The following is a 27,369-nucleotide window of genomic DNA, read 5'->3' on the forward strand; positions in this document are numbered from 1 at the left end:
CAGGGGTAACAGCATTGGCCTGCAGACCAAAGAGTCCTGGGTTTCATTACAGTTTTTAGTTGCAATTCGATCCCTGGCCCTGGTTGGGATTGTGCAGGGGGCAACCAATTGATGTGTCTCTCTCACATCAACATTTCTAGTTTCTCTCTCTGTCTCTGTCTCCCTCTCCCTCCCACTCTATCTGAAAATCAATGGAAAAATATCCTTGGGTGAGAATTAAAAATCAGTAAATAAATAAAAAGAATGTCTGATAACAATTATTTCAACAATGTCATCTAATTCCATACATGTTTATTGACTGCTTCATATATATAACTTGTGTTAGAGGCTAGGGAATCAAACCCAGTTGGGACATAATTCCTGCCTCCAAGAAACTTATTATACGGCGGATAATGCTATTTTATGGCTGAAGTATTAGTAGCATAAACAAAGTATTGTGGAAGTAGACAGTTAGAGGCAAATTTATGGTAAAACTACTTTCTATGTCGATGACCATGTTGAGTCAACCTCAATTGATCCAAAGAGAAGAAATAAAATATATGTAATTTATGTTTTACCTCACTGGAAATCTATACTACCATGAGACTAAGACATTTAAGACTTCATAGGTTAAATAAATGCTACATGAATCATTACTAATCTGAAGCCCTTGCTTACACAAGGCAAAAACAAGGGATACGGGCATGCCCACCATTGCATGATTTGATCTGTTGATCTTCGTGTCTTATTCAAATCATGACAAAGGTTAAAGCAGAGGAATACAATCAGGAATTCAAATAAGAAATGTAAACACATTTGGGGAACACATTCATCCATTTTTTAAATGAGATATTGTATCTCTGTAACTTTGCAGTTATCATCTTTTATAAACACATAACATAATGCCACATTTATAAATTAGAAATTATTTGGACTCCATGTTTCCTAAAATGTCAAAGAATTGTATTCTGTCATTTTATATTATCCTAGTTTTACAAATTTTTAAATGTCCAGAGATATTTTCAGTTTTACTCAGCTGCAAGTTATTTAGACTTGTGAAATATTATGCCATTATTTAACTGATTAATAAACATTCTACAAACAGCTAAATCATACTGATAGATGAAATAAAACTAAATAGCTAGTGAAAATAAATGTTGTTTCCATAAAATAATGTACTTTAAAGATTAACATTTGAAAATATCATGTTTAAAACACACATGTGCAAGATGTTAATCATGTCCATGTGCAGTTTATAAATGTAATCCATTTACATCAAAGTCAAACTTGTGTAAATGCACTTATAGACAGTAGGCATTGAAGAATAATTGTCAAAATAGTCACCGTTAATGACTACAAAGAAATAAGCACTATAATAAAATCATTACCTCTGTATTTGTTTACATAACCTTTTACAAGAAAGTGGTACATGAATACAATAACCCAGGCAGATCTCTATTGATATCACATTATTTTGCAATTTCGCACCCCGCTTTACAATTAGTAACTGAAATGTGTTTTATAAGTTATTTCTTTGAACTATCAACCACATTTCACCCACTGCCAAGCCACAGATATTTTAAAAATGACTTAATCAATGTACAAACTAAAAAAGCAATTATATTTCTATGGGGGTATCTTGGATGATTTTATAAACCTCTCGTAACCCCACCTCCTCCCGGCACAGGGTTTCAGGCACTGCCATCCTCTGAGCGTGACTAACACTGAGAGAGTGGGCTGAACTGTGAGTCTTTTCAATGACTACATCCTTTAGCTGCCTTATGTTTTGTTTGTGACATCCAAGTTAAATGTGTCATGTCTTGTATTACCCAAGATGTGACACAGCTGAGGGAAAATGCTAAGCTGAAACACAAAATGCACTGCATTTGGCACAACCGAATTCTGAACCTTCTGCAGACTTAGGGCATTTCAAGGTATAGCAATATTCATTGGCCTAGTTACCATCAATTAGTCACTCACATTTCCATCAATTATGATATTCCTGGGTCTGAAGAAACAGTCACGAAGGTGTTTCAAGTAATGTCAGTCACAATAATAATTATGAACAGGTTGTCCAATTATACAGCTCATTCTGATTCTAGAGCCCAAAAAATCTCCGTGAACAATCACCATATGCCATGCGTTTTCATATAGCCCTCTTAAAATGATCACATTATTTGGTTTCCCTTCACTTTTTAGGATTTCTTGACTCCTTTCCCTCTATTTTCCTTCAAATATTTATCCAATGTAGTTTCATATATTTTTAATGTATCTTTATTGTTAAAAGTATTACATATGTTTCCCTTTTTCCTCAATTGATCCCTCTCATCCCTGCTCCTGCTCCCCCACCGACTTCACCACACTCTCAAAATCTTTTTCCTTTTTTTTTTGGTATGTGCCCCTAGCGGGAACCAAACCCAGGACTCTCTGGTCCACAGGCCGACGCTCCAACTGCTGAGCCATACTGGCCAGGGCTCAAAATCCTTTTTTAATTCAATAAGTGAGTTCCTAATATAGATATAGAAACTGTTCTAATCTTTTATAAATGACCTGGTGACCTTCATTTCATAATTTTTTGTTAACTTTTGGCCAGATTTTTATTACTGAACACTTTTTAGGTGCTATACTTTGGGCAACATGATGACAAATAATGGTGAAATAAACAGTCTCTAACTTGAGGAAGCCTATTGTTTGATGGGGGATGTCCACCTCCTGTCCTTCACCAGACAAGGAACTCATTCCCACTTTTCTATGTGTCACTTAGGATCTTCTTCAGAGATTGAAAGCTCCCCAATGGTAACAGTTTCTTCATCTTATCAATAACTCCATCTCTACTCTGGCAGTTAGAATCTTTTCCTCAATCTCTGTGCTTAATTTTTTGATGAGCTGATAAGATTTCAAGAAAATCAAATTTGCCAGTCTTTCTGATACTCACACACTTGTTTCTCACATCCATCACAAGGAATCTCTATTTGGCAGGCACATTAATAATGAGCTAATTAAGCACTATAGTATTTGATTAATAAAATGTAATTCAGAGTACGCTTAAATGCACATTGAATAATCATATTAAATGGGTTAAATTACTGTTCAAATGCTAATGGAAACATTCTTACACCATTCAGGTCTAAAAGAATTCCAAGGACAAGCTAATCACTTCTCAGAAATGATTATTATGGTTACCAAGTGGCTAATTCATTTTATGTCATTTTAATTTTTGAAATAAATAATAATTCAAATGACTTAATAATACTGTAACAAAAATATTAACTTGATTAATGAAATTTATTAAATAACACATGTTGTACTTTAACCTAAATATTTATGATATAAATGACCAGTTCATCAAATAGCCTTAGCCTGACAAAAGTTTACACGTGTTGCCAGATCATCAAAGTATGCATTTTCCAATAAAAATTAAAATCATTGCCCTGGCCAGTTTGGCTCAGTGGTTAGAGCGTCGGCCCGCGAACCCGAGAGTCCTGGGTTCAGTTCCCGCTAAGGGCATATACCTCTGTTGCAGTTTGTCCCTGGCCCCGGTTGGGGTCATGTGGGTGGCAGCCAGTCGATGTGTCTCTTTCACATCGATGTTTCTCTCTCTCTCCTCCTCCTTCTCTCCCTCCTGCTCTATCTGAAGATAAATGCAAAAATGTCCTTGAGTGAGGATTAAAAAAAGAAAAATTAAAATCATTTGCCCAGCCTGTGCAGCTTAGTGGTTGAGCGTCGACCCATGCACCAAGAGGTCGCCAGTTTGATTCCCGGTCAGGGCACATGCCCAAGTTGTGGGCCCGATCCTCATTGGGGAACATGTAGGAGGTGGCCAATTGATGTTCTCACTCATCAATGTTTCCATCTCTCTCTATCTTTCCCTTTCTCTCTCTCTCAAATCAATCAATCAATAAAATAAAAAATTTCTTTTCAAATTTGAAATATTTAATAATCCATATATTAAATAACTTCAGAACTCATAGAGTGCTTTGGCCCAGAATGTTGACCAATTCAGAAAGAAAGTTCCGTGTTTATTACCAGACCCTATATTATTGTATCTCAAAGTAAGTTATTATAATATACAAGAGTGGGCAAAAGTAAGTGCATTGTGACATTCTTTTGAGTTAATAAAGCCATTATAATACTCATAACCTACATATCTTTTTGCAAACAAACAACTGTAGACCTACTACATCCCAGCCCTATATATAAATTGATTATAAGGCTAGTAAAGAAAATCTTCACTATTCAGAATGCAAAATCTGGACGAGTAATACATGTATAAAGTGCAAAGATATTAAAATATTGGCATTCCAGAATTACTCAGAAATTGAGTAGATGTCATCAAAAGTATTATGTGAAGGCAATTTCTCTGCTCTTACTAATTTTAATATGTAATACACTTAGAAAACAATTTTTAGACCCTAAAATTAATATCAGTATAGTTAAGTAACTAATAGTAACAATAACTTTGGTAAAAATGGAATAAAAATATATTTGATTCTTAAAACAAAACTGCTCTGTGGCAAAATAGTACAGATGGAGAAACAAGATCACTTACCTAGTAACTGTCAGAGAGTCAAAAATTTAATCCACAGGACAGGTAGAAAATGAGGAACTGAATTTAATTCTAGGAAACTGTGAAGTAACATTACTCTGACAAAAATAACAACTAAATTGGTAAAATAAGTCCAGGAGACTTTGAGGGCATTCTTGGTTCATATCCATCTGTGTTCCCCAACTCTAACAGAGAAACCAAAACATGGGCATCCAATCAATGTTTGTTAAATCATGAAAAATGAACAAATCAATATAGATCAATCCCCAAAAATATTTTGTCAATTAGGGTTCAAAAAAATACCATTAAAATGTTTAACAACAAAAAGGAAAATGTTATTTTCTTGTGAAAAGCCAAATTATTTTCAGGCCTGGGAAGTGATATGACCTGTCAGCTTTCCAAAGAAGCCAAACATTCCAAGAAAATCTCCTTATTGTCTTAAAAGTAAGGCAAAGAATTTTGTTTGAACAGTTTGTATTTTTATTATTATTATTTTTTATCCTCACTCGAGAACATTTTTGCATCTATCTTCAGATAGAGCAGGAGGGAAAGAAGGAGGAAGAGAGAGAGAGAAACATCAATGTGAGTGAGATACATCGAGTGGTTGCCACCCACACAACCCCAACCAGGGCCAGGGACAAACGGGAACGAAGGTACATGTCCCTACAGGAACCGAACCCAGGACTCCCTGGTCCGCGGGCTGACCCTCTAACCGCTGAGCCAAACTGGCCAGGGTGAAAAGTTTGTATTTTTAAATAGTCATTTCCAATAGTGTTTTGTGTTTACGGCCTACAAATATAACCAAGCATGTGAATAATTAGGAAGAGAATGTCATTAATGCCAAATTTTGTTCTGAAGGAGCCACTGAACTGATCTTATCTTTAATCAGACAACCTGAGAAATAAATAATATTTCGATGAAAATATCCCACCATAGCACCATCAACAAAACGGCAATAAAAAGAATAGAAATCTTTTTTTTAAGTACTTATCTTCCCAGCAAAGCTAGGAAGCTTAGAGAAAGAACAAGACTCAAAAGAGAACTTAACTGAGCAAAAAAGACGTTCAAAATCTAAATAAAAAGAAATGGCTATTGTTAATAGGTAAATATCACAGACTATGTTTGAGCCATGTTATATCAAAATAATGATGCTCTTATTGTTTCATCATTTGGCTAATTTGCTGAGAGATACTGCACTACATTTTATTTTCCAGATAAGTCTATGAATACGAACCGTCTAATTGAGGTGATGAGTCTGTCTTTGGGCTACTCCATAAACAAAGCAACTTCTGTTAGGCATGGCTGGTCAACAAAGAGCAAAAAAAATTCTAAATTTCTTCACACCTACGAACTATAACCAACATACTAAAGATAAAATAGTGTATGGCTGGTGTACAGCAATTCCATGCTAATAATACATGAGGTTTATTACATAGAAATTAGTGAAATGAATGATTCATTTTAGGTACTTGATAGTTCTTTGAATAAATTAATAAACAGAATGAACAAAATGTATAACAATGAAATGGCAAAAAAAGTGGCAGCAACCCATAAAACTAATTTATATAAAATTATTGCACTAGTATAAGGTTTATAGCATTCAAGAAAGGCATCAATGCAAACAAAATGATTAAAGGAATTCATTGGACACATGTATTTGAAGTAGGTTCATAGAGAGGAAAAAAAGTATTCTCGCATATTTTAATTTTTAAAGACAAACATGACCCAAATAGGACACCTCCAATCATTAGAAAAAAAAATTATTTCATCAACCCCAGAGAAGGACAAAAAGCTAATGATATTGTTTCAAAAAGGGCTTACTTAAATTTGTGAATGGTAGATCACAAAGGTAGTTCAACCTTGTGTCAAAACATGTTCTACCCAAAACTGTCTTTTTTAAATTCATGGTTGAGAAAAGATACCTGAGTGATAGACTGCATGGTAGGCCAAACATTACAATACTCTTCAAACCCAAGACAAATTATAATAAAGTAGTGTACTCTCAAGATACCTAGCAGAATGTCTTACTCTATTATAGTAAATGCTCAAGTCTTTATTGTTACAAGTATTACTGGAGTAATTGAGGCAAAATTATTATCAATCTCATATTACCTTCTCTCTCTCTCTCTTTCTCTCTCTCTGGCTTTCTCTCCACATGAAGCATTTTTTTATTTGTATCACTTGAACTTACTACTTTCATTTTTGACAGCCTTGTCTAGTAACATCTGAACAGTGTTAAAGTAACCTTGGTGAAAGGAAAAAAACTCCCATAAAGTGTTATGGACTGAGACAGTCACTCCTTGCTTAGAAATGAGCTGTGTTCCAATGTCTTTTAAAACATGTAGCTGCCAGATTAGGATGATTAATAACTGGAAAATTAAAAAATTATTTTGTGGTTGCCTACTTAGTTCCCAGATTTCATTTTTGGTTGTGCACGTGTTAGAGGTTTTACAAAGCACATTCTTTTGAATATATTTGGGAAAAGACTGAATAAGATCAGATGTTGAACAATTCATGTGTTGTAGGAAGATAAAGATTTTTACCAGAAGTGGTAAAAGGGGCAGATTGAACAGTGCTATGATCTACTATTGCTAATAATATATGTGAACAATGATGCTTAACAGAATACTGCATCATTTTGTTATAAATCTTTGGTGTTATCAATTTCTTTTATTTATCAAGTGATGTCTGACAATTTTAACAAGTTGGAATATTTTTCTTACAAAATGCTCCTACTTGCAACTGATATGAAAAAGGACAGCCTTGCCGTATTGTCAGGCTCTAGGTTCAGTAAGAGGGTTTTTTTTCTTAGAGTATTTAATCCTGTCAATTTATTGGTTGCTGTAGAAATTCCAAAAGAAATATAGAAAGACTTTGACATCTTGCAAACCTGAACACAGGCTTTTTTGGGGGGGTGGGCGAGGGATACTTCATTCCAAAGGGCATGTCTATTTATCTTTTGTCTCTAAGTTTAAAATGTGCAAAACCGGGAACACTCCACCTCTGAACAAAATTACTTTGCATTTTTTTTAAAAAGCATCCTTTAAGAACATACATGAAATTTCAATTTGCAGCTTTGTTTTAATTTTTTTTAAATCGTATAGAAAAAAAAAAAAAAAAAAAGTAAGGAAAAGTGACTTAGAAACCTCCCAGATACATATCTGAATATATAGAAATATCTGTGAAATATATGAATACTAATGAATTATGTGTGGTTTTTTTCTTCCCTCTCTAACCTTATTTAGTGAAAGCTCATCTTCCATTTATAACAGCAAATGAAGCCGATTCACGTTTGCTCAGACATAACACACCTTGATAACATTTAAGCTCTTCAAAAGCTTCCATTTCCCTGAGCTGTGAAGCCAAAGTCTTCATTCTTATAAAAGAACAAGTGTAAACAAACTATGAATGCATTATCTATTCTCCAGTTGCATTTTTATCCTCAAAAATGTATTCGTGCCATAACATTTCTAAATCAATTAATGTACTTCAGCAATTAACAGATGATTGTCGGCCTCATTTGTTCTTCTAATAGATGCCCTTAACAGGGCTACCAGCACATCACTGAGATATTTTGTAAAAAGTGCAGAATTAGCCCCAAATGAGTGAAAAATGTGAACAGAATTTATTATTATATCAGCCTCAGTGAGAAGTATTTTAACAGGTTAGTGTAACAGGTGCAGTTCCTGTTTTAACTCTTATCCTTTGCTAGAAATTCTTAATATCTCTTCAGACACCATCGGTTAGAATCCAAGTCTCTGGTCTGTTTTTTAACACTTATTAATCCCTTTCAGGATTACTGTAATTTGTACACAGTTTGAATATCAGTCTAATCCTCAATGCATTGTGTATATGCACATTGGAACGCCTCTACAGTTACTCAGACTTCAGCTATGGCAGACCAAGTCTGCTCCTTCAATGGTATCAGCGGCTCTCCTCATTCCGGTTCTTTCTCTCTCTGTGTACTGTCTTTGTCTTTGTATAGACCTATTTTCTACCAATGCCTAAAACTAAGCAGCCCTTTCTCCCAGAAGATGAGGCCACGGCTCCCCAGTTCCTCTTAAATAAGAAAAAAATATTGTTCTACTATTTTTTTAAAAAAGTCTGTTTTCAGCAGAAAAAATAACTTGCATTGGCGGTGGGGGGGCAAAAGGGAAGTGTGAGAGAAGCACAAAGATGTCCATTTTGAAGACAGTGACCCCCAGGAGACCCGAGCAGGCTCTCTGACTTTCTTTCTAGTCTTTCAAAGCAAATGTCACTTTAAGCTACTGAACAGGATCAAAAAGACCACAGACCCTTGGGACAAGCCATCAGAAGCCTTTAAATTTTTTACATTCAATATGTGTCAATCATTTGAGAATAAAATAGAACCAGCCAGTTGAAAACAACTGGATGACCTTCTAATTTACTGAAACCTTATGAGTAAAATATTAATGTAGATTTTGATCATAGTAAACAAACACAACTATATGAAAAATCATATATATGTGTGTATATACATACATACATACATAATTTATTTGGTATTTAGTATTTATAAGGTAAGATAGTAAAATGAATATTTAATTCCCAGATGATCTGTCTCTGACCCCACAGCTCAGCTGGGCAAATATATCTTGATATGATGAATTATAAGTAATAGTACCAATATATCAACTATTATTGAAATATATATTAACTAACTTTCAAAAGCATGTGAAAGCATTTTTTCTTATAGACATTAAATCAAAGATGGACCTGAGAAAAGAGCTGAACAAGTAAAATATTTACTAAAATCAAGATTTTTCTCTCTCTACTTTTTTGAATACTGGACTGTTTAGAATGATTAAGCAATGTTTATTACATTTAAACTGTAAAAAAGGTTGAGCTCAATAAACCCTATATAGTAGTCTTCCCTTATCCGTGGTTTTAGTTTTCTATGGTTTCAGTTACTCACACTCAATCAGGGTCAAAAATATTAAATAGAAAGTTCCAGAAATAAACAATTCATAAGTTCTAAATTGCATGCTGCTCTGAGTAGCATGATGAAATCTTGTGCTGTCCCATTCTGTCCCACCCAGGATGTAAATCATCCCTTTGTCCAGTGCATCCACACTGTATACGCTACCCATCTGTTAGTTGCTTAGTAGCTGTCTTGGTTGTCAGATCAGTTATGAGACAGAGAGAGAGAGAGAGAGAGAGAGAGAGAGAGAGAGACCACATTCATATAACTTTATTATAGTATATTGTTATAATTGTTCTATTTTATTAATAGTATGGTTTTTAACCTCTTACTGTGCCTAATTTATAAGTTAAACTTTATCATAGGTATGTATATGGGAAAAACATAGTCCATATAGGGTTTTGTATTATCCCCAATTTTAGGCATCCACTGGGGGTCTTGAAACATATCCTCCCCTCAGACGGGAAAATACTGTTTCTATTTTCTCAACATCTCTTTGAATAAAAATAAAATAATTTGGAAGTAAAGATAAATTTATTTCAATGTCTGTTATAGTTTGCAGGTAATTTTTGTGGGAACATATTAAAACAATACGGAGTCTAATGGCAGAATTCATTTTTACTCTTTGCCCATGATACAGCCAATTAGAACATTTATCAAGGTTTGGGGCAATACACTTTGAGATATCCTGAGTATTTAGCATAATCAGGTTTAGTTGCATGATTCTCTATTAGCAGTTATCTGTATGCCCAGGTATGTGTCCTCATAAAAATTAAGGGAAAATTCCCAGTCTGCGGACTTTATCAGCATACAGTTATTGCTGTGTGAAGCACCACAGAATGTCAATTCATTTAATAAAAGAACATACACTCATGTTTAGTAACCGTCAAAATAGCAGCACATCCTTACAATGCTATATTCTGGAAACGAAAGGACACACCTACGATACAGATACAAATTACAATGATGTGCACAGGGGTATGATTTTGCCTGCATGGCACCAGAACTGTAAAATAAGGAGATCTTCACAGTATCATTTTATTATATATATCCTTTTCCTGTATTAAAACTTCATCATAGACTTTTTTAAATTAAAATGATCAAGAATTATTGAAGAATAGTAACTATGTTTCATGAGTCTCTTTTTCTTCCTTTGGGCCAACACAGTAAGAATTAATATGACTGCCATCAGTAGTATACTATAACTTGATCCATCCAGTAATGTTGTCACTAGCAGCCAACTTTGATAAAATAACATCAAGCAAAAGGACTGCTCTCCTCATGAAATATATCTCTAGCCCTGAGCTGAAGAAGTTGCTTCTCATGATCTCGACACTTCTGTTTGATGAATGAAACATTATACAAGGCCTATGTTCTAGAAGAGTCTACATTGCCGGTATAGATAAGAATTGATTCAATGAGACTGAGCCTAGATACAAAGATTATAGTAATTATTTTGTAATCTATATATAATTGCTATAAATCTAGGGTGTCAAAATAGACCACTGGGGTTGGAAATATTAGGGCATCTATACATAAAATCAATGCACCTTTCTAATGGAGCATTCATTTTCCAGACTCTCAATGCCTGCTCACATTTGTGTAGGGGTTCATACATTTCAAAGACCTTGTGAGTTACTTTATCTTCACAAAACTTATGTGAGCTTGCTAAGTCAGTACAATTGCCCCATTTTGCAAATGATAAGGATGAGTCAGAGAAGCACCTTACCTGGAATCTGAATTTCTTCTTTCCAATCCATTCCCCTGACCTCATACCATACTACCTGTAAAGGCCCATATCTATAAAATGGTAAACTTGATTTGTTTTTTGAATAACAAAACTATCATAACAGTTTTTATTCTATGTGATGTTCCTAAAGTAAAAACTAATCACTTCTGTATCTGAAACTGGCTCTGAAAACACTCAGTCACACACATAGAACCTAAGTTATTACTAATAGGTAAGCAGCCTAAACAAGTAGACTGGCCTAAATGAGTACAAGAGCTTCCTAAACAATCTGTGTAATTCTGGGCTTCTTTATTGCTCTTCCACTGAAGGCAGATTTTAATAATAATCTCCCTGGAGCACTGAAATTGGATTTCAGTGCTTGAGTCTTCGTGTCTAAAAAAGATAAAAGCACAGTTTTTGAGATTAGAGGCAAAAGAGGTCAGCTTCCTGCATTTCTTTACTCCTGACGTGAGCCTGACTTCTGGTTTTCCTATTTTGGGTTAAGCTCTGGTGGAACCCAAGTCATGCACTCCTCGGTAAGCTTTTGTGCATATCACACCAGTATTAGTCACTGCTGACACAGCCATCTCTCCTGTTCTTCCTAGTATTTCTTTCACTCTTTTGCTGATGCCATTATGAAAAATAGTGCTGGCTCAGCCTTAAAGTCACTTAACACCCTCTTTTATTTATATGGCTAACTTATTCTTAAATTTTTGTTTGCAAAGAAGATAGTAATGATATATGGAGGAGCAATTTATTTAGAGTTTCAGCTTATAGGCTTTATAAATTGAGTCTATTGAGGTACTCTACAAACTAAATAAAGAAAGCTATTAAAAAGCAAAAGCAGTCAAAGATCGGAAGTATTTATTAATCTTTACATAATAAGAGACATCTGAAGAAGACCTGTTCCTCCTCCTTATTGCCTAATTAATTGTGGTGGAGTTTCGTCTTTCATTTCTTAGTTTGATAGGGTGAGCCTTCTCTGTACTTGTGCCATCATTAATTACCATTTGTTAATTACAAAATGTGAATTTACAAAAGATAAAATCTTATGTTTTACTACCCCATGGTTTTAATACTTCCAGTGCATGCTCTGTATTCTGTTCAGAACAAAGTCTCAGATGTACTCATTCTCAATACCACTTACAAAAATGTCCTCCAGGAGGCCTGCGTTTATAACTTAACTGATACAAATGATGATGGAATACAAAAAAGTATTCAAAGAAAAAATGCAGTATAAGGACACTGAGACCTAGGTTACATTGCCCTGATGAAGCCATCAAAAGCTGTCAGTTTTCACCCATGTACATATATTTATTTTATACCACTCTTTTTGATGTGTAAATTATTTATAATAACTTATTTTTCTAATTAACTGATTTTTTACTTATTTTCTTTTTCTATCTTTCTAATAACTGATTTTTCTAATTATTTTTCTAATTAATTTTTCTAATTATCTGTCACGATTACAAGCATGATATGAAGAAGATTTAAACCAAGGTGAAATCTGAAGATATCTGTATGTCAGTGTGTAACTTCTCTACCATAAATTCAGCCAGATCCTATTGAGCAAAATTTGTAATCTGGCATATCTCATAGAAAATATGTCACAATGTCATATACTATATTGATATGTTTTAATTATGTTCATGCAGTTTTTTCCACATTTTATAAAGGCAACATGGTTTATTTGTACAAAATATAAAATAATTTTACTCAGACTTGTATATCTAGGTATGTATGTATATTTAATAGTTTTAAAAGTCTTATGAGAATTGTTTTATTATGGTATTGAAACTAATTAAAAATACCTTTAAAGAACTTTGAAGAAAAATCACCAATACTATGCAATATTATTATTTAAGTACCTTTAACAAATGTAAAATTTGAAACTTAAATGTTTAAGGATATTGAAACATTTCCAAAATATCTTTTGGTTTTTAGATGACTTTCTGCCAACTTTCTTTAAAATTTAATTTTCATTATGCTGTGGATTATTACTGATTTATAATTTCATTATATTTTAATATTAAAACATGTCCTTATTACAAATGACATGTTACTCATATAGGTACTTTTTTTTTTAAGCTCATTCAGCTACCTATGATAAAATACTTTATACCTGTGATAAAATACTTTATACTCACCATTACAAAAAACACCCCTTGGATTACAAAGTCATCAAAAGAATTATACTATATTGAAATGTTCTATTCACTCAAAATATTACTTATTAATTACTGTTACATTCTATATTTGAAGAATAGTTTGTCTTTGTTATATACTACTGAAATAAACCTAAAATATGTCTCATTTAAAAAGTTGTAGCATTTTGAAATCAACATATAACCAATCAAATTCTTGAGTTTTAATAAATAAAAGAGAACTCTTTGGGAATACTATTTTAATGTACAAATTAATATTTCAAATATCAAATTCTGGTTACTTTATTGGGCATCTTTATTGGACATCTATGTTTTTTTCATGCATCAGTAGGTATTTTAAGTTATCCTCAGTGGCTTTAAAAAAAAAGCCCAGTGTAACACCAGAGCAATCTTTCACTGGGAGTTGTAAACAATTAAAGAAAAGCATACGTACCATGTTCCAGCCAGGGTAGAGGTAGTCTGTACCGACAAATTCAAAGTAGTGAGCAAAACCTTCTTTCAGCCACACATCTTCCCACCACACAGGAGTCACAAGGTCACCAAACCACTGCAGTGACAAAATGAATGGGTATCAGATGAAATCAAACCTATCCCTGAATTATTTTACCTAAAATTAAATGTATTCAAGTATGATTATCATAACTGGAATTTATTCTTCAATTGATTTGGGGATCTTAAAATGTGTTGTGGTAAGACTATTGATTTATTCAACTACTTGGATAACACTAGTTTTTTATATAAATGTATTCAGAGAAGAACAAAACTAAAATAACTGAAGAACTCACACACACACACACACACACACACACACACACACACTTATCCTGTAGAAGAAGAGACTCAGAAGAAAAAAGCTGATCACAGTTGTCTTCAGATATTTGAAGACCTCGAATGTAAAAAATAAAAAGGCTTGTGCCTTGTGGTCCTACAAGAAACAAATCAAGACTAATGGATGAAAACTGGGGTTGGTGGATGTCTTCTGAAAATTCAGGAGACCCTCCAACAGACTGAGGGCCGAAGATGGACATTACTGCCTGGAGAGGCAGAGAGCAACACCACAGCAGGCGTTGAAGCCTCGCCTTCAAGAGGCAGAGGCAATTCAGGTAAAAACATGGGTTGACTCGAAGAACAAAGGGTTTTTAAGATGCTACACACACACCTGCCTCTCTCCATGATTCTATGATAATGATGTGTTAAGCCAAAGAAATACCTAAGATCCTTTTAATAAAAAACATGTTGTATTTTTAATTGGTGTTTTGACTAGCTCATGATGCCTTACTCTGAAAACATTGTTTAAGTTCAGTAAAAGTCTAAAAGAATTTCTTTTTATTAAAGAAAAAAAAATACACTATATTCCAGGAGCCATCCTATAGAGCTGAGATTTCATGATGAAAAGTCAGATAATGTCTGTTCTCATGCAGCTGACACCTTATTGTGGAGGCAGGGGGAATGAGGTGAGATAAAAATAAATAAGCAAATGAACAGCACAATTTCAAATCCTAATAAAGTGTGATAGGAATGGGAAAGGGATTGTCTTAGATTGTAAAAGCAAAACCTTCTCTCTAAGCAGGTGACGTTTCAGCTCTGACTTCAATGGAAAGAGGGAGCCGGCTATGAGAAAGCCTTGGGAATTGGAGGCCATACAGATCTAAGCAACCCGTAATGTAAACATTCCAAGTGGGAATGAGTTATTTAAGAAACAGAAGGAAATGGTGGCCAAGTGTCAAATCATGTACAGCTTCAAGAGCTACAGTAAAGAGCTTGGTGGCTGAGCATTTCAATATTAAAACTACGCAGAATCTAATGAACAAAGTAAACTGATGAACAAAATAAACTGATGAACAAAATAGAAACAGAGGCATGGACACATGGAACAGCTGTCAGAGGGAAGTGGGGAAGAGGAGACGGGATGAAAGAAAGTGAAGGGATTAGCCAAAAAACACTTGCATGACCCATGGACACAGACAACAGTGTGGTGAGAGCCAGAGGGACGGGAGGGTGAGGTCTGGGTGGAGGTGGGCAAAGGGGTGGGGGGAAGGGAGTAATAATGTCAACAGTAAAAGTAAAGTTAAAAAAATAAATAAAATAACATTAATTGATATAAAATAATCACTCAAGAAGATCTCTAACTGAAATACAAATGAAATGACTCGATGTTCATGACCACAAAATAAATAATATTGAAATTATTTTTATTCTTAATCAAAACGCATGTTTCTGCTTTAAAATTGAAAGCTTGTCTTAAACACTGGGACAACACGCCACAGGAGCTCTAAGCAGAAGAGGCGTGTGGTCTGCATTCATGTGGGGAACAGCAGGTCCAGGGGGAAGTGGGGTAAATGGCTGGAATGTGAACTTCAGAGAGACTGGAGGCTTCTGAATAAAGAGGACAGTGCATTGGAAACAGCAAAAAGGGATGGGGGCAAGAGCGGATTTACTCTTCCTCCATCCAGGTCCTCAGATACTCCAGAAATGAGAAAGAAGCGTCAGGGGCCAGCCAGGCCCACCTAGTAGCTGAAGAGAAGGGAACATTCAGAAAAGAAGACGAAGCTACAGGAAATTTGCTTCAGCAGGAGTGGAGGCAAATCATAATAATTAGTATTCTTACTAATTATTAGGGAGCATGTACCATATGACTACTGGTATTCTAAGTGCTTTGCTGGAAAAACTCTCTTAGTCCTCTCAATAGTCCTAAACCGTAGATACTATTATTAGCCCCATTTTACACAGGAAACTGAGACACAGAAGAGGTTAGGAACTCGCAGCTGCTCAGTGACATGGCTGAGATGACAGATTCCTGAATTCAGAAGTCAGAGCGGCAAGGTTCAGGGGTTGTCAGAGAGGGCTGCATAGTGACCTCTCTAAGGGAGAGGTGGATTGGTCTGAAGATGAGACCCAGGTGACAAAGGTGATCTGCGAGGCTGCGAGGAAGGTAAACAACTTTGTTCCCTGATGCTATTTGCCCTGACTGACACCAGAAGGTTCTTTTTGTTGTTGTTGAAAGTATTACAAACGCCCCCCACCCACCCTTTTTTTTTTTTCAGAAGAAGGTTCTTGATCAATGCAAACAGAAACGGGAAGCCTGGCACCTCTGAGCAAGGCTCTGTCCTAACCTCCTGTGGATGGGGAGGAGCCACAGGGGAGCCTGCCCCTCACTAGAGGCTTTCATAGGCGTGGGGTGGGGGGGGAGATTCATATCAATAAGACAGAGCTGGGCATCTTTCATCCCTCTGCTCCTGGGTGGGAAGAACACTCATATTTACACATCTCTGGGATACTTTGCTGTGACTTATTTGGAGCTAATAATCATTTACTATGATTCATTAAGTACTTACTACTTATCAAGTTCTGTGCTGAGCACTTGACATATATTATTCCTTCAATAAACACAACAATCTTATAATATAAAAGAAAAAGAATTATGACAATAAATAGGTGGGAAGAGAGGGTAACGTAGAAAACAATTTGGTGCTGAGAGTGAAAATTGTTTCTCTTCACATCAGGTTCATTCCCTCCTAGAAGTAGCCTAGCATTAATTACCAAGCTATAAAAGAAAGTAACTTAGAATAAAGAACAAATTAGCTCCAGGAACAATGATAACATTACTAAGGTACTCTTACTTCAACAGGACTGTTCATGCAACTTGTTTCTAGGAAAGTCTGAAGAAAAAACTGCTTTTGCCTCAAAAAAATGGTATTTTTAGCTGGAAACTCTTCTATTAACAGGTAGAGGAGCCCTGGTTATCTCTGCAATGGATCCCTTTCAGTTTCTGAAGCAAGGAACACATGTCCAACCTGGCCAGCATGACAGGTACAAACATCTTACAGGTTCCCTGCAAAAGGCTGACATTTAGGTAAATGGTCGTATGGCCTGGACCAATTTATCATGAAGTCAGTATTCATGCATTAGCATTTAGCAGTTCACCTTCTTTAACTGACAGCATTTTCCACATCACTCCTTCTGAAGTTCGGCTAGCTTTTAAAAAGGGCTTTGGGTTTATAACAAACTGGAGTCATAAATATGAGATTTCTGATGTTTTCACTGAAGAATTATCCATAGTTACCATAACCAGGACCGGGATTGCTTTCTATTAGCATGAGCATTTATTTTCAGCGGGTTTATTTTTTCTCTCATTAGAATCAAGATTCGAATAAGCATTGCAAAGCTTCTGTAATACCTTCCACTCATTGTAAGAAAGCGCATAAAATCAAAATGAAATTAACTTTATCTTAGCTTCGCTACAAAGTTGGCTAATTTACATATGAATTTCTACACATGCCAAGACAAAAAATTATCAATCATTGGAGAACAAAGCGTCTATGGTCGAGTTAGTGAAAGACTTCCTAAGTGTCTGTGTGATGGGAAAATGGGAATAACAAATTGATTTCCGCAAAAGCAAATTTTGACACGTACACAAAACTCCGCTGCATCTTGCAGCAATGCAATAAATCATCGCCATCACCGCACTTACCATACATGCACGCCAATAATCACAAGAAAATAAATCGAGGGTGACAAGGAATAGTGATGGGATAGGGTCTCCAAAGAGGCTGCCGTGCCATCTCATCCCTCCACTAAACTGAATGACAGTTGCTTATTCACTATGATCCATGTATTTGCTTTTGTTCATGTGTCACCTGAGAAAAACGACAGATCTTCCAGAAAGAACGACACAGGGCTCTATCTATAATTAAAACTTAATTGGGAGGGTAATAACTTAGCTCCTAATCTCGGTATGTGAAATCATTCTACATTCTCAACAGTTTGCAATTATACTTACACCTGATCCTTTTTCTCATACCTGGTGACATATCTCATGAACAATGACCATGGTGACATCCAGCAAATAAGAAATAGATGACACACTGGGATCCAGCAGTATTCTCTGTTCCACAAAAATACTTAGTCCCCAGTTCTCCATAGCAGCATACGGATGCTTAGGCACAGCTAAAAGATCTAGAAATAGAATAAAACAATTCCAGAGGCTTTAACAAACATACCAGATTCTAAAATCATATCCTAAAAAAAAGTCAAGAAATCCTCATTTAGGAGGAATGCTTGCTCTTTCTTAGTCATTTTTTTTCCCCTGAATTAAACTACCTGCCAGTTCTACATGACAGCAGAAATATAGGCTATCACTGTACACACTGGCCATGTCCATTCATCACGGTTCATTTTCAGACCCAATACAGTAGGAGAATGGAGTATCAGCACCATTATTGATGGGCCCATCCTTATAAGTCTCAAAAAGTCAAGGAAACCGAATGCAGCAGGAATCTATAGTCGGAAGACACGGTGGCTTCTACGGAAAATATATTCAGTTCAGTGCAGTGGATATCACACTCTTACTCTCACCTCGATACTTTTTCAAAAGAGAACATGTTCTATCAGGTTAAAAATGCAAAGTCATTTTTCTGAATTTTTAAATTTTAATTTATTTTGAGTTCCGCTAGGAATAAAAATGTGACATGCAAATATAGAGACAACTATGACAGTGAATGTAGTGGCCAAAGGACTGTTGAGGGAACCCTCGGGCTTCGGTTCTGGTCTTGCCTCCACCCTTAACTAGAGATATGACATCAATAAATCACTTAATTTCTCAAAACCACAATTCCCTCCCCTATTAAACACGGTTATTGGCCTTCATTATCTCAAAAATCCCTTCCAGCTCCAAAAACCTATGATTAGATGATTCTAAGATTTGTGGTTATTTTAAAAGGTCATAGAGTTATTATCAACTTCTGATGAGGGTGACAATAAGTTCATGTTTTGATATTCTCCCTCTGCCCCACACACATAGGGATGATACATAAAATATTAAAAGGGAAAACTCAAAAATATCTGCAGGCTCCAAAATGAACCTCTCGGTGGACCAGAGATGGTACAAAATGCAAAGCAGTGATTGCATGTGAAGCCCCAGGCCTGCTGGGTTCTGGCTCCAGAAGCGGGCAGTAGGACTGGGTCCCAGCAGGATGTACCACGGCCAAAGACACGTAAGCCAAGTGGAGTGCTTGATGCCAGGGGTTGAGGTGGGACTTGCCTACTCATGAGAAGAGCTGAAAAGGGCTGGTGTGCATTGCTTCCTGAAAAAGGCACCAAGTGGGGGAGGAGGAATTCACACCCAGGCGGCCTGGCTCAGAGCCTTGTTCTTAATCACCATGACATCATGTTTAGAGTCTCTGACCCAGAAGTTACACTTCCCAATATAAACAAACCCTGGAGTAACTCCCTAGGAGGCCAAGAAAATAAATGGTGCAGAATATTTTGCAGTATTTCTGTAAGAGAGGAAATAGAAAAGTAAATGCTGTTCATGAAGATAATGGGCAAGGAAACTGAGAGATGGATAGATAAAGGAGTACTATACAGCAATCAGCATGGACGCTCTCATTACCAGATTCTAACACGACATGTGCCAACGTGGGTAATCTGAAAACACAATGTTGAGGGAACGATTAAGATATAAAATGACCCTCACCATATACTACATGAAAACAAGCAGAGTAATACCACATGTTGCAAATGAATACTCACACAGGCGCACACACACACTGGGACAGATGGCAGTAAGATAGCGCGCATACAATCACACACAGATTCTAATGGTACAGATCAAATTCAGGATCATGATGTCTTCAGGAAAGAGAGGAGGAGGAGGAAAAGAGGAAAGATGAGCTTGTAGTTCCTAGACCCAATTTCAACTTGGAAGCAGGAAAGGGGTTTTGCATTACCACCAAAAAGCGATTCCTGGGCACCGGCTGGGTATCTGAGAATCCAGCTCCGTGTTGACACTGTCTACCCATCCACCCAAGGACAGACTCAGATTCCAAGGCTAAGGGGTTCGTTCTTGCCCCCAGCACACACCCTACAACATTAGATGCCAGTCACAAACCCAGTTGTTACCTGTAGTTCTGACAGACGCTATAAATCAAAGGTTCCTGTGACCTCCTCTTGGGTTTGATTTATTTACTACAGTCACTTTCAGGACTCAGAGAAACATTTAACTTACTAGATCACCAGTTTATTGTTTAAGAATATAACTCAGGAACAACCAGCTGGAGGAGATGCACAGGGCCAGGTCCTGGGAGGGGCCTAGCGCTTCCGTGTCCTCTCCAGACCCAACACCCTCCCCACACCTCCAGGTGCTGACCCACCCAGAAGCTCTCTCTCAACCTTGTCTTTTGGGTTTTTATGGAGGCTTCATTGCACAGGCATGATTGATTCAATCATTGGCCACTGACAACTTCCAGCCCCTTTCTTCTCCCAGGAGGTCAGGGGGTGGGACTGACAGTCCCAGCTCCCTAACTGAAAGGTTGATCCCCCTGACAATCGGGCCCAACCATAGCTGAATTTTAAAAATTGCTTCATTAACATAACAAAAGACTGTAAGCATTTAGAAAATTCCAAGGGTTTTAAAGCTGTGAGCCAGGAACCATGAAAAGAAATGTATATGAGAAATATGCATTTGGTCATCTATATATTTCTTATAAATCACAATATCACACACAAGGCATTTCTAATGTGTCCTCAATATTAAATTTTTAGAGCAGGAGATGGGCACATGAGCATTATTTATAATATTATTAATTCTTTTCTGTATGCCTTAAATGTTTTATAATAAGAAAAAGAATAAAATCATTAATGGTCTTACCATATGGTTGATTTTATTTATGACTTTAACAAACATCTCAGTATTTGCTGCCCTTATGTTTGAAATGTATATTAAAATAAGTCTGGGATGGTCCTTGTATCCACGACATTGTAAACAAAGAATGAGAACATGAAAGCTTAACACAAGAAATAAAGACTAAAATGTGCTGTGAACAGGAGAGAAAATAAATCTGGTTGAAGAGGTTCTTTAAAGAGATCGTATTTGAGTTGGACTTGAAAAGTTAAATGAGATTTCAACAGGTAGACAATGGTACCACATGTATTTACTTATACAAGTGTATATTGAGTATCTCCTTTGCTCAATATAAGCATTGTTCAAGCTCCTTGCACCATTCTCTCATGGCAATTATATTCATATGTGGGTGTGTGTAGGAGAGGGAGGTCAATTAATAAGTAATAAATGAATGAAAGAAATGTAGTAAATGATAAATGCTACCAAGAAAATAGAAATGAGTGAGACAGTAGTTGACAGGTGGGTTAAGGTGGGTATAGCATCGTCAAGAAAGGCCTCTCTAAGGTAATCCCGTTTCACCTGAGATGTAAGCAATGGTAGAAGCCAGCTGTTTAAAGATCTGTGGAAGTGTGTTCTAAAAGGGGACAGCGAATGCGAGGGCCCTACGGTAAAAACGAGAAAAGCAGAAAGAAGGTCAGTCAGCTGATGCGCATAACGAAGAATGTAGGTTGAGCATTAGTGCAAATTGCAAGTGCACACACAGACATTCTTCTACTTAAGATTTTCAGTGGAAACCTTCCCTAAATATGAACAAATGAGGAGACAGAACAGCATTGTGTCAGCTCTGCCTGCCACCAGCAGGTGGCAACAGCAGTAGCATAGCTGGTGTCACTCCCTTGCAGGAACCGGTGGATTTAGGAAGATGCTTTGGAACCAAGCCTGTTGCAAGACAGCGGCACTCCTGTGTGTGGAGGTCTCTGAGAGCCCAGGGTAGTCCGGTCCCCAAGACTGAGTGAGCCAATCTGGCCACACGCTGGGATTTGAACTGACTCAAACGGCACAGAGAGAAGACTCCAGACATGGGCCAGATGCAGAGCTGGGGAGTCTGGACTAAGAGGTAAGTCCACTCAGGGAGCAGTCCCAAGACAGCATAAGCCTGACCAGCAGTAAGCAGGTATGCTGAGGGGGCAGTTGAAGGCTGGTGCCCCAAAATATCAGGAATGGTGACCTAAGCAGACAGCTGGTTTCACCGTGGTTTCCAGAGGTCTGAGAACACAGAAGTCAGGCCTGGGTAACAGACAAGGACTCCCCAGCAAATGGAGTCAGATTCAGATCAAGAGGTTGAGAGAGCCCTGGCCAGTTTGGCTCAGCGGTTAGAGCGTCGGCCTGCGGTCTGGAGAGACCCGGGTTCGGTTCCCGCTAAGGGCACGTACTTCGGTTGCAGTTTGTCCCCGGCCCTGGTTGGTCGTGTGGGTGGCAGCCACTCGATGTGTCCCTTCACGTCGATGTTTCTGCCTGTCTCTCCCTTCCTCTCTCTCCCTCCCACTCTATCTGTACAAAAAATGGAAAAATATCCTCGGGTGAGGATAAAAAAAATAAAAAATAAAAAAAAATAAAAAAAGAGGTTGAGAGAGAGTTGGAGTGAGTGAAAAAGGTGAAGGGATTAAAAAGTACAAATTAGTAGTTATAAAATAGTCACAGGGATGTCGCTCTTAGAACACACTTCCATATTGTAATGACTATATATGTGCCAGGTGGGTACTGGAATTATCAAGGGATCACTTTGTAGAGTATATGATTGTCTAACCATTCTGCTTGTCACCTGAAACCAAAATAAAATAATATTAAGTGTGAACTTAATTGGGGGAGAAAAAGAAAAAGCCGTTGAGAACAGGGTGAAACCCAGAGAGGTCAGTAGCAGAGGCAGGTCCTCGGACAGACACCACTGAAGTGGGTACAGGGGGCCATCCTGCTGAGGGTGGCAGGAAAAACTAAAGAGCAACTTAAAAATCAGATAACGCTACACACACTTAATAACCTCTTACCAAAGCACCGAAGAAACTTGGATTTGTTCTAACTACTATTGAGAGATATTTTAACTACGCCTCTCTGCTCTACACCTTCATAACTTACGGAATCTCATGATAGATGTATATTTAAAAAATACCTGCATGAAGTACATATCCATATAAAGACATGTTCACAATGTTCATAACAAGTTTACTTCCGATTGCCAAAAAATGGAAATAAATCACACGTTCATCAGCAGGTGAATGGATCAAGTGCGGTGTACCCATACAACAAAATACTATTAAGCAATAAAAAAAAAAAGAACTGTTGATACATGCAGCAACATGGGAGAATCCCAAAAAGTTTTATGAGTAAAACAGGAGAAAACTATATATGTACTGTATGATTCATGCCATTTCTATAATTCTAGAAAATGCAAACTAATCTATATTGTCAAAAAGTAGACAGTGGGTGCCTGCAGACAAAGATGGAAAGGGTTAAGAGGAGAGCAACAGGAAAGCTTTGAGCGTGACTGGTGTGCTCGTCATGGTGCTGATTTCATGGGTGTGCTCACCTCTTAAACCACCAAATTGTACACTTTAAGTGTGTGCGGTTTACTACATGCCATAGTATTTCAATGAAACCATTTTTTAAAATTTTTCTTTTCCTTTATTGATGTTAGAGAGAGAGGAAGGGAGAGGGAGAAAAAGATAGAAACATTGTGAGAGAGAACATCAACTGGCCACCTCCCCCACTGGAGATCGGGCCCACAACCTGGGCACATGCCCTGACCGGGAATCAAACCAGCGACCTCTCGGTGCATGGGTCGACGCTCAACCACTGAGCCACACCAGCTGGGCAATAAAACTATTTTTAAAAATATCTTCAATAACTGAAGTATTATTTTGCTTAACTTTAAGAAGATACGATTTATTCACAATGAATTAAATTATTTTAATTTTTGCAAAATAAATTTGTCATGAGGCTATATCCATTAAAATGAGAAACCATGGCTCTTTAATATAAAAACAGAGGTAAGAAAACTCCAATATTTCAGAATCTAATTTACTTGGAAATTCAAAGAAAATCCTGGATAAAATTATGCATACTAGTCTGCTTCCAATTAATTAGTGCTGCCCTAACAACCATAGACAGATAGCAAATATTCATATGATACTATAGTGAATGCGATTACATAAATTAACATAAAAATCTGACTTTCTCTACTTGCTTCTTTCAATGAACTATGATTTGCCTTCTACCTTTAATACTATGTTGAAACAGCTCTCGATAACTAAGATCACAAAATCTCATGGAGACGTCTCTCTGTTCTTTTTTCTTTTTTCTTTTCTTTTTTTTTTTTTTTTTGATACTGCTCACAGTTATCATACGTGGCTATTATAAAAGGATATCCATTTTTCCATCTGCATCTTAGCCTTTCTTTTTGTTGTTGTTTTGTTCTCATTTATTTTCTGGTCATCCTCTGACTTTTGAAAATCAAAGCCCCCAGGGTTTCCAACAGTGGGTTTTTTCGGTGTGTGTTTGTTTGTTTTGTACTCATTCCACTGTTTTTCTTTGACTGTTCTCAACCATTGCAATGTCATTGTCGCCACTCAAAGGCCAGACAGCCGTCTCGGAGCTCCAGAGGGAAATCCCTGTGCACTGTGGAGTAGACTGTTAGTTCAGAGCCCAAGGTATCATTCTTCCGGGGCAGCCCCTTCCCTTTCATTGGCTTAAACATTCAGAAAGCCTAGCAGCCTCCTCTTTGGCACTCTGGGGAAAATCAGTCGCCATGAAAAATGTCTGCTAGCCCGACAACACCATGCTAACAGGAACATTGAAATCATTGGAAAGGTCCAAAGAATCCCCCAACGAGGACTCAAAGTACCTACTAACAGAAAGCCGGTCTCCAGCATGAGTGGCAGTGTTCTGGTGTATATCACTTTGGAAACTAGGAATATACACTAATGTATTCCACATTATTAAATATCTACTAGGAACAAACAACAACAAAAACATGTGCGATATCAGGCCTCTCCCTCTGCCACAGTCCCATTCTGAGCTCACAGGTCATAATTTGTCACACTAAATACCATTCGTTGACCTAGCTGTGGGCTCATGCAAGCCCTGCCCCGGACGAGAGTCTGACCCTCCAACTCAGATGTGCTCTGCCACATGGTCAAGCTCACGCTCCACGCTCTAAGCATGATGGAAGTAGCGAACAGACTTTCGGAGCATGACCCCACACTTCCTCACCAGCCAGTTTCTGTCTTCAAGTTGTCCACACCCAAAACGGTCAGTCCACTTTGAATCTGCAATCTGTTTATCTAAATATTTTAAGACTACTAAGCGAGTCCCTGCTAAGATCAGAAACCCAATACTCGAGACTTCAACCTTGAGCCTGAAAAAGGATATAAAATGCTGGAAGACACGAAGCTGGATACCTGGGCAGAAAACAGACCTGCTGCCAAACCCCGAGTGTGATCAGAGAACCTGGTGCTTTCCTGGTGAAGCAATACTGGTCCCTGGTTGAGGGTGAGATTTTCCGCTCAGGAAATCTAAAGTGACATACACTAATACTAGAAGTTTTGGTTTCACAAGAGGGAAAAAATCCATGGGAACAACTAATCTTCCTTATTTTCCTTGTATATGTATATTTCATTCATTCATTCATCCAGTCAGTCAGTCACAAGGTTTGTTGAGTCCTCACTCTGTACTAACAGGGGAGACTGACGGGGACCCTGCTCTCACAAGCCCACATTCCAGCTTCGGAGGTTAAAGGGAGATAGGTAGGCTAGGAAGCCAAATCATATCCAGAGAAACAGATAATCAAGATAATATGAGATTGGGATTGGGACTGTGATGGAAATAACACAGGGGTGTGTATAGTGTAGTGGGGTTGGCATGAGGATAGTTCAGACTGAGTGACCAGGAAAAACCTCTCTGAGGAGTTAACATCTAAACCGAAATACCAACCCCACTGAACTTCAGCTCCAAGGCAGGTCATTTTTCATCTCAATTGCAGCATTTCCAGTGCCTAAAATAATACCAAGCACATGGCTGATATTCAAATATTAATCACAAAATAAATGAATAGTTTGCCTTGTGTTGACAAGCCATGCTGAACAGAGCTTACAACTAGTTTTGATTGGTACTACACACCAAACAGACGTGTAACCATCGCCAATCCTCTTCCGAGAAAAGTCATTCAGTTCTGCAGTCCTGGTCACCGTTCCCACAGCTTCGCTCTCTGTCCTCTGAAGCGCTCGGCTGCTCCTGTGAGCAACCTCCCCACCCGCTGCTAAATATCCCTCTGATGCACTCCCTCCAAATGCAGACACATTCCGAACTCTTCGCCCTGGTCCTTCCCGCCAAATCCATCTTGCTCTCAACTCCCCAGGCTTTTGACCCAACTCTAACTACTGTGTCCTGCCTGACTTCTCCCTGTAAATCTCACCCTCCACACTGTGCTGCATGCTGTGCCCTCAGAGCACCTCGGGGATGATCCGAGTTATCATCCCAGCACTGTTGCTCAGGCCTCTGTGGCCGAGGGCAGCGGACAGAAGAGTTAAAAGGTACAGCTCTGAAATCCACACTCTCTGGGATACAAACCTAAGGTCTAACACTTATGAGCTGTGGGACCTTAAAAAAATCTGTTCACTCTCAGTCTCCACGTCCGAATTGATAAATGGAGATATTAATGACACTTCCCCTGCAGGTAGTTGTGAAGAATGAATGAGATGGTTCTTGTCAAGCACTTAGCTCTACGCACAGAATATGCTAAATCTATGTTATCACTGTTTGGGATCTCTCCAGGTCATCTCCACCTTGAGGAACTGAATGCATCACAGGCTTTACCTTGGGAGAGGAGGAGTCCTGTCTTTGAACAAAGATGATGTGTTGGTTTAGTATGTTACCTTAGGCACTTTGATTTCTGAATTTAAATTTTATTTTATGACATAATGCAACATAGAACCTACCTAAAAATGAGTAAAAGGGAAAACACCAGCCCTGGTCCATTTTTCTCAGTGGTTAGAGCATCAGCCCAGGGACCAAAGGGTCTCAGATGCGATTCTTAGTCAACGGCACATACCTGAGTGGCAGGTTCAGTCCCTGGCCCTGGTCGGGGTCTTTCAGGAGGCAACCAATTGATGTGTCTCTCACATCAATGTTCTCTCTCTCTCCCTCTCCCCTTCTGCTCTATCTAAGAATCAATGAAAAAAATATCCTCAGTGAGATTTAACAACAATAACAAAAAAGCAGAGAAAACATCATAGTACTTGCCCATATTACCATTCAGGGATACTAAATACATTTTAAAGGTACAGCAGGTAAAAAAAGAAAAAAGATGCATTCTCATTATTCCATGACTATCAC

At 37.6% G+C, this 27,369-nt stretch overlaps 1 protein-coding gene across 1 annotated transcript in view; it reads right to left on the reverse strand.

Annotated features, from left to right (window-relative positions):
* Nucleotides 1–27,369, reverse strand: part of TRHDE (thyrotropin releasing hormone degrading enzyme) — a 384,097-nt gene that overhangs the window by 174,512 nt on the left and 182,216 nt on the right. The window contains exons 4-5 of the mRNA XM_036252398.1: nucleotides 18,163–18,317; nucleotides 13,795–13,908 (exon numbers count right to left, since the gene is read on the reverse strand). Of these exons, the coding sequence (XP_036108291.1) occupies nucleotides 13,795–13,908; nucleotides 18,163–18,317 (269 nt within the window). The remainder of the gene's footprint in view (nucleotides 1–13,794; nucleotides 13,909–18,162; nucleotides 18,318–27,369) is intronic.

Source organism: Molossus molossus, unplaced genomic scaffold (genome assembly GCF_014108415.1).
Source record: "Molossus molossus isolate mMolMol1 unplaced genomic scaffold, mMolMol1.p scaffold_m16_p_10, whole genome shotgun sequence".
NCBI classification, from domain to species: Eukaryota; Metazoa; Chordata; class Mammalia; order Chiroptera; family Molossidae; genus Molossus; species Molossus molossus.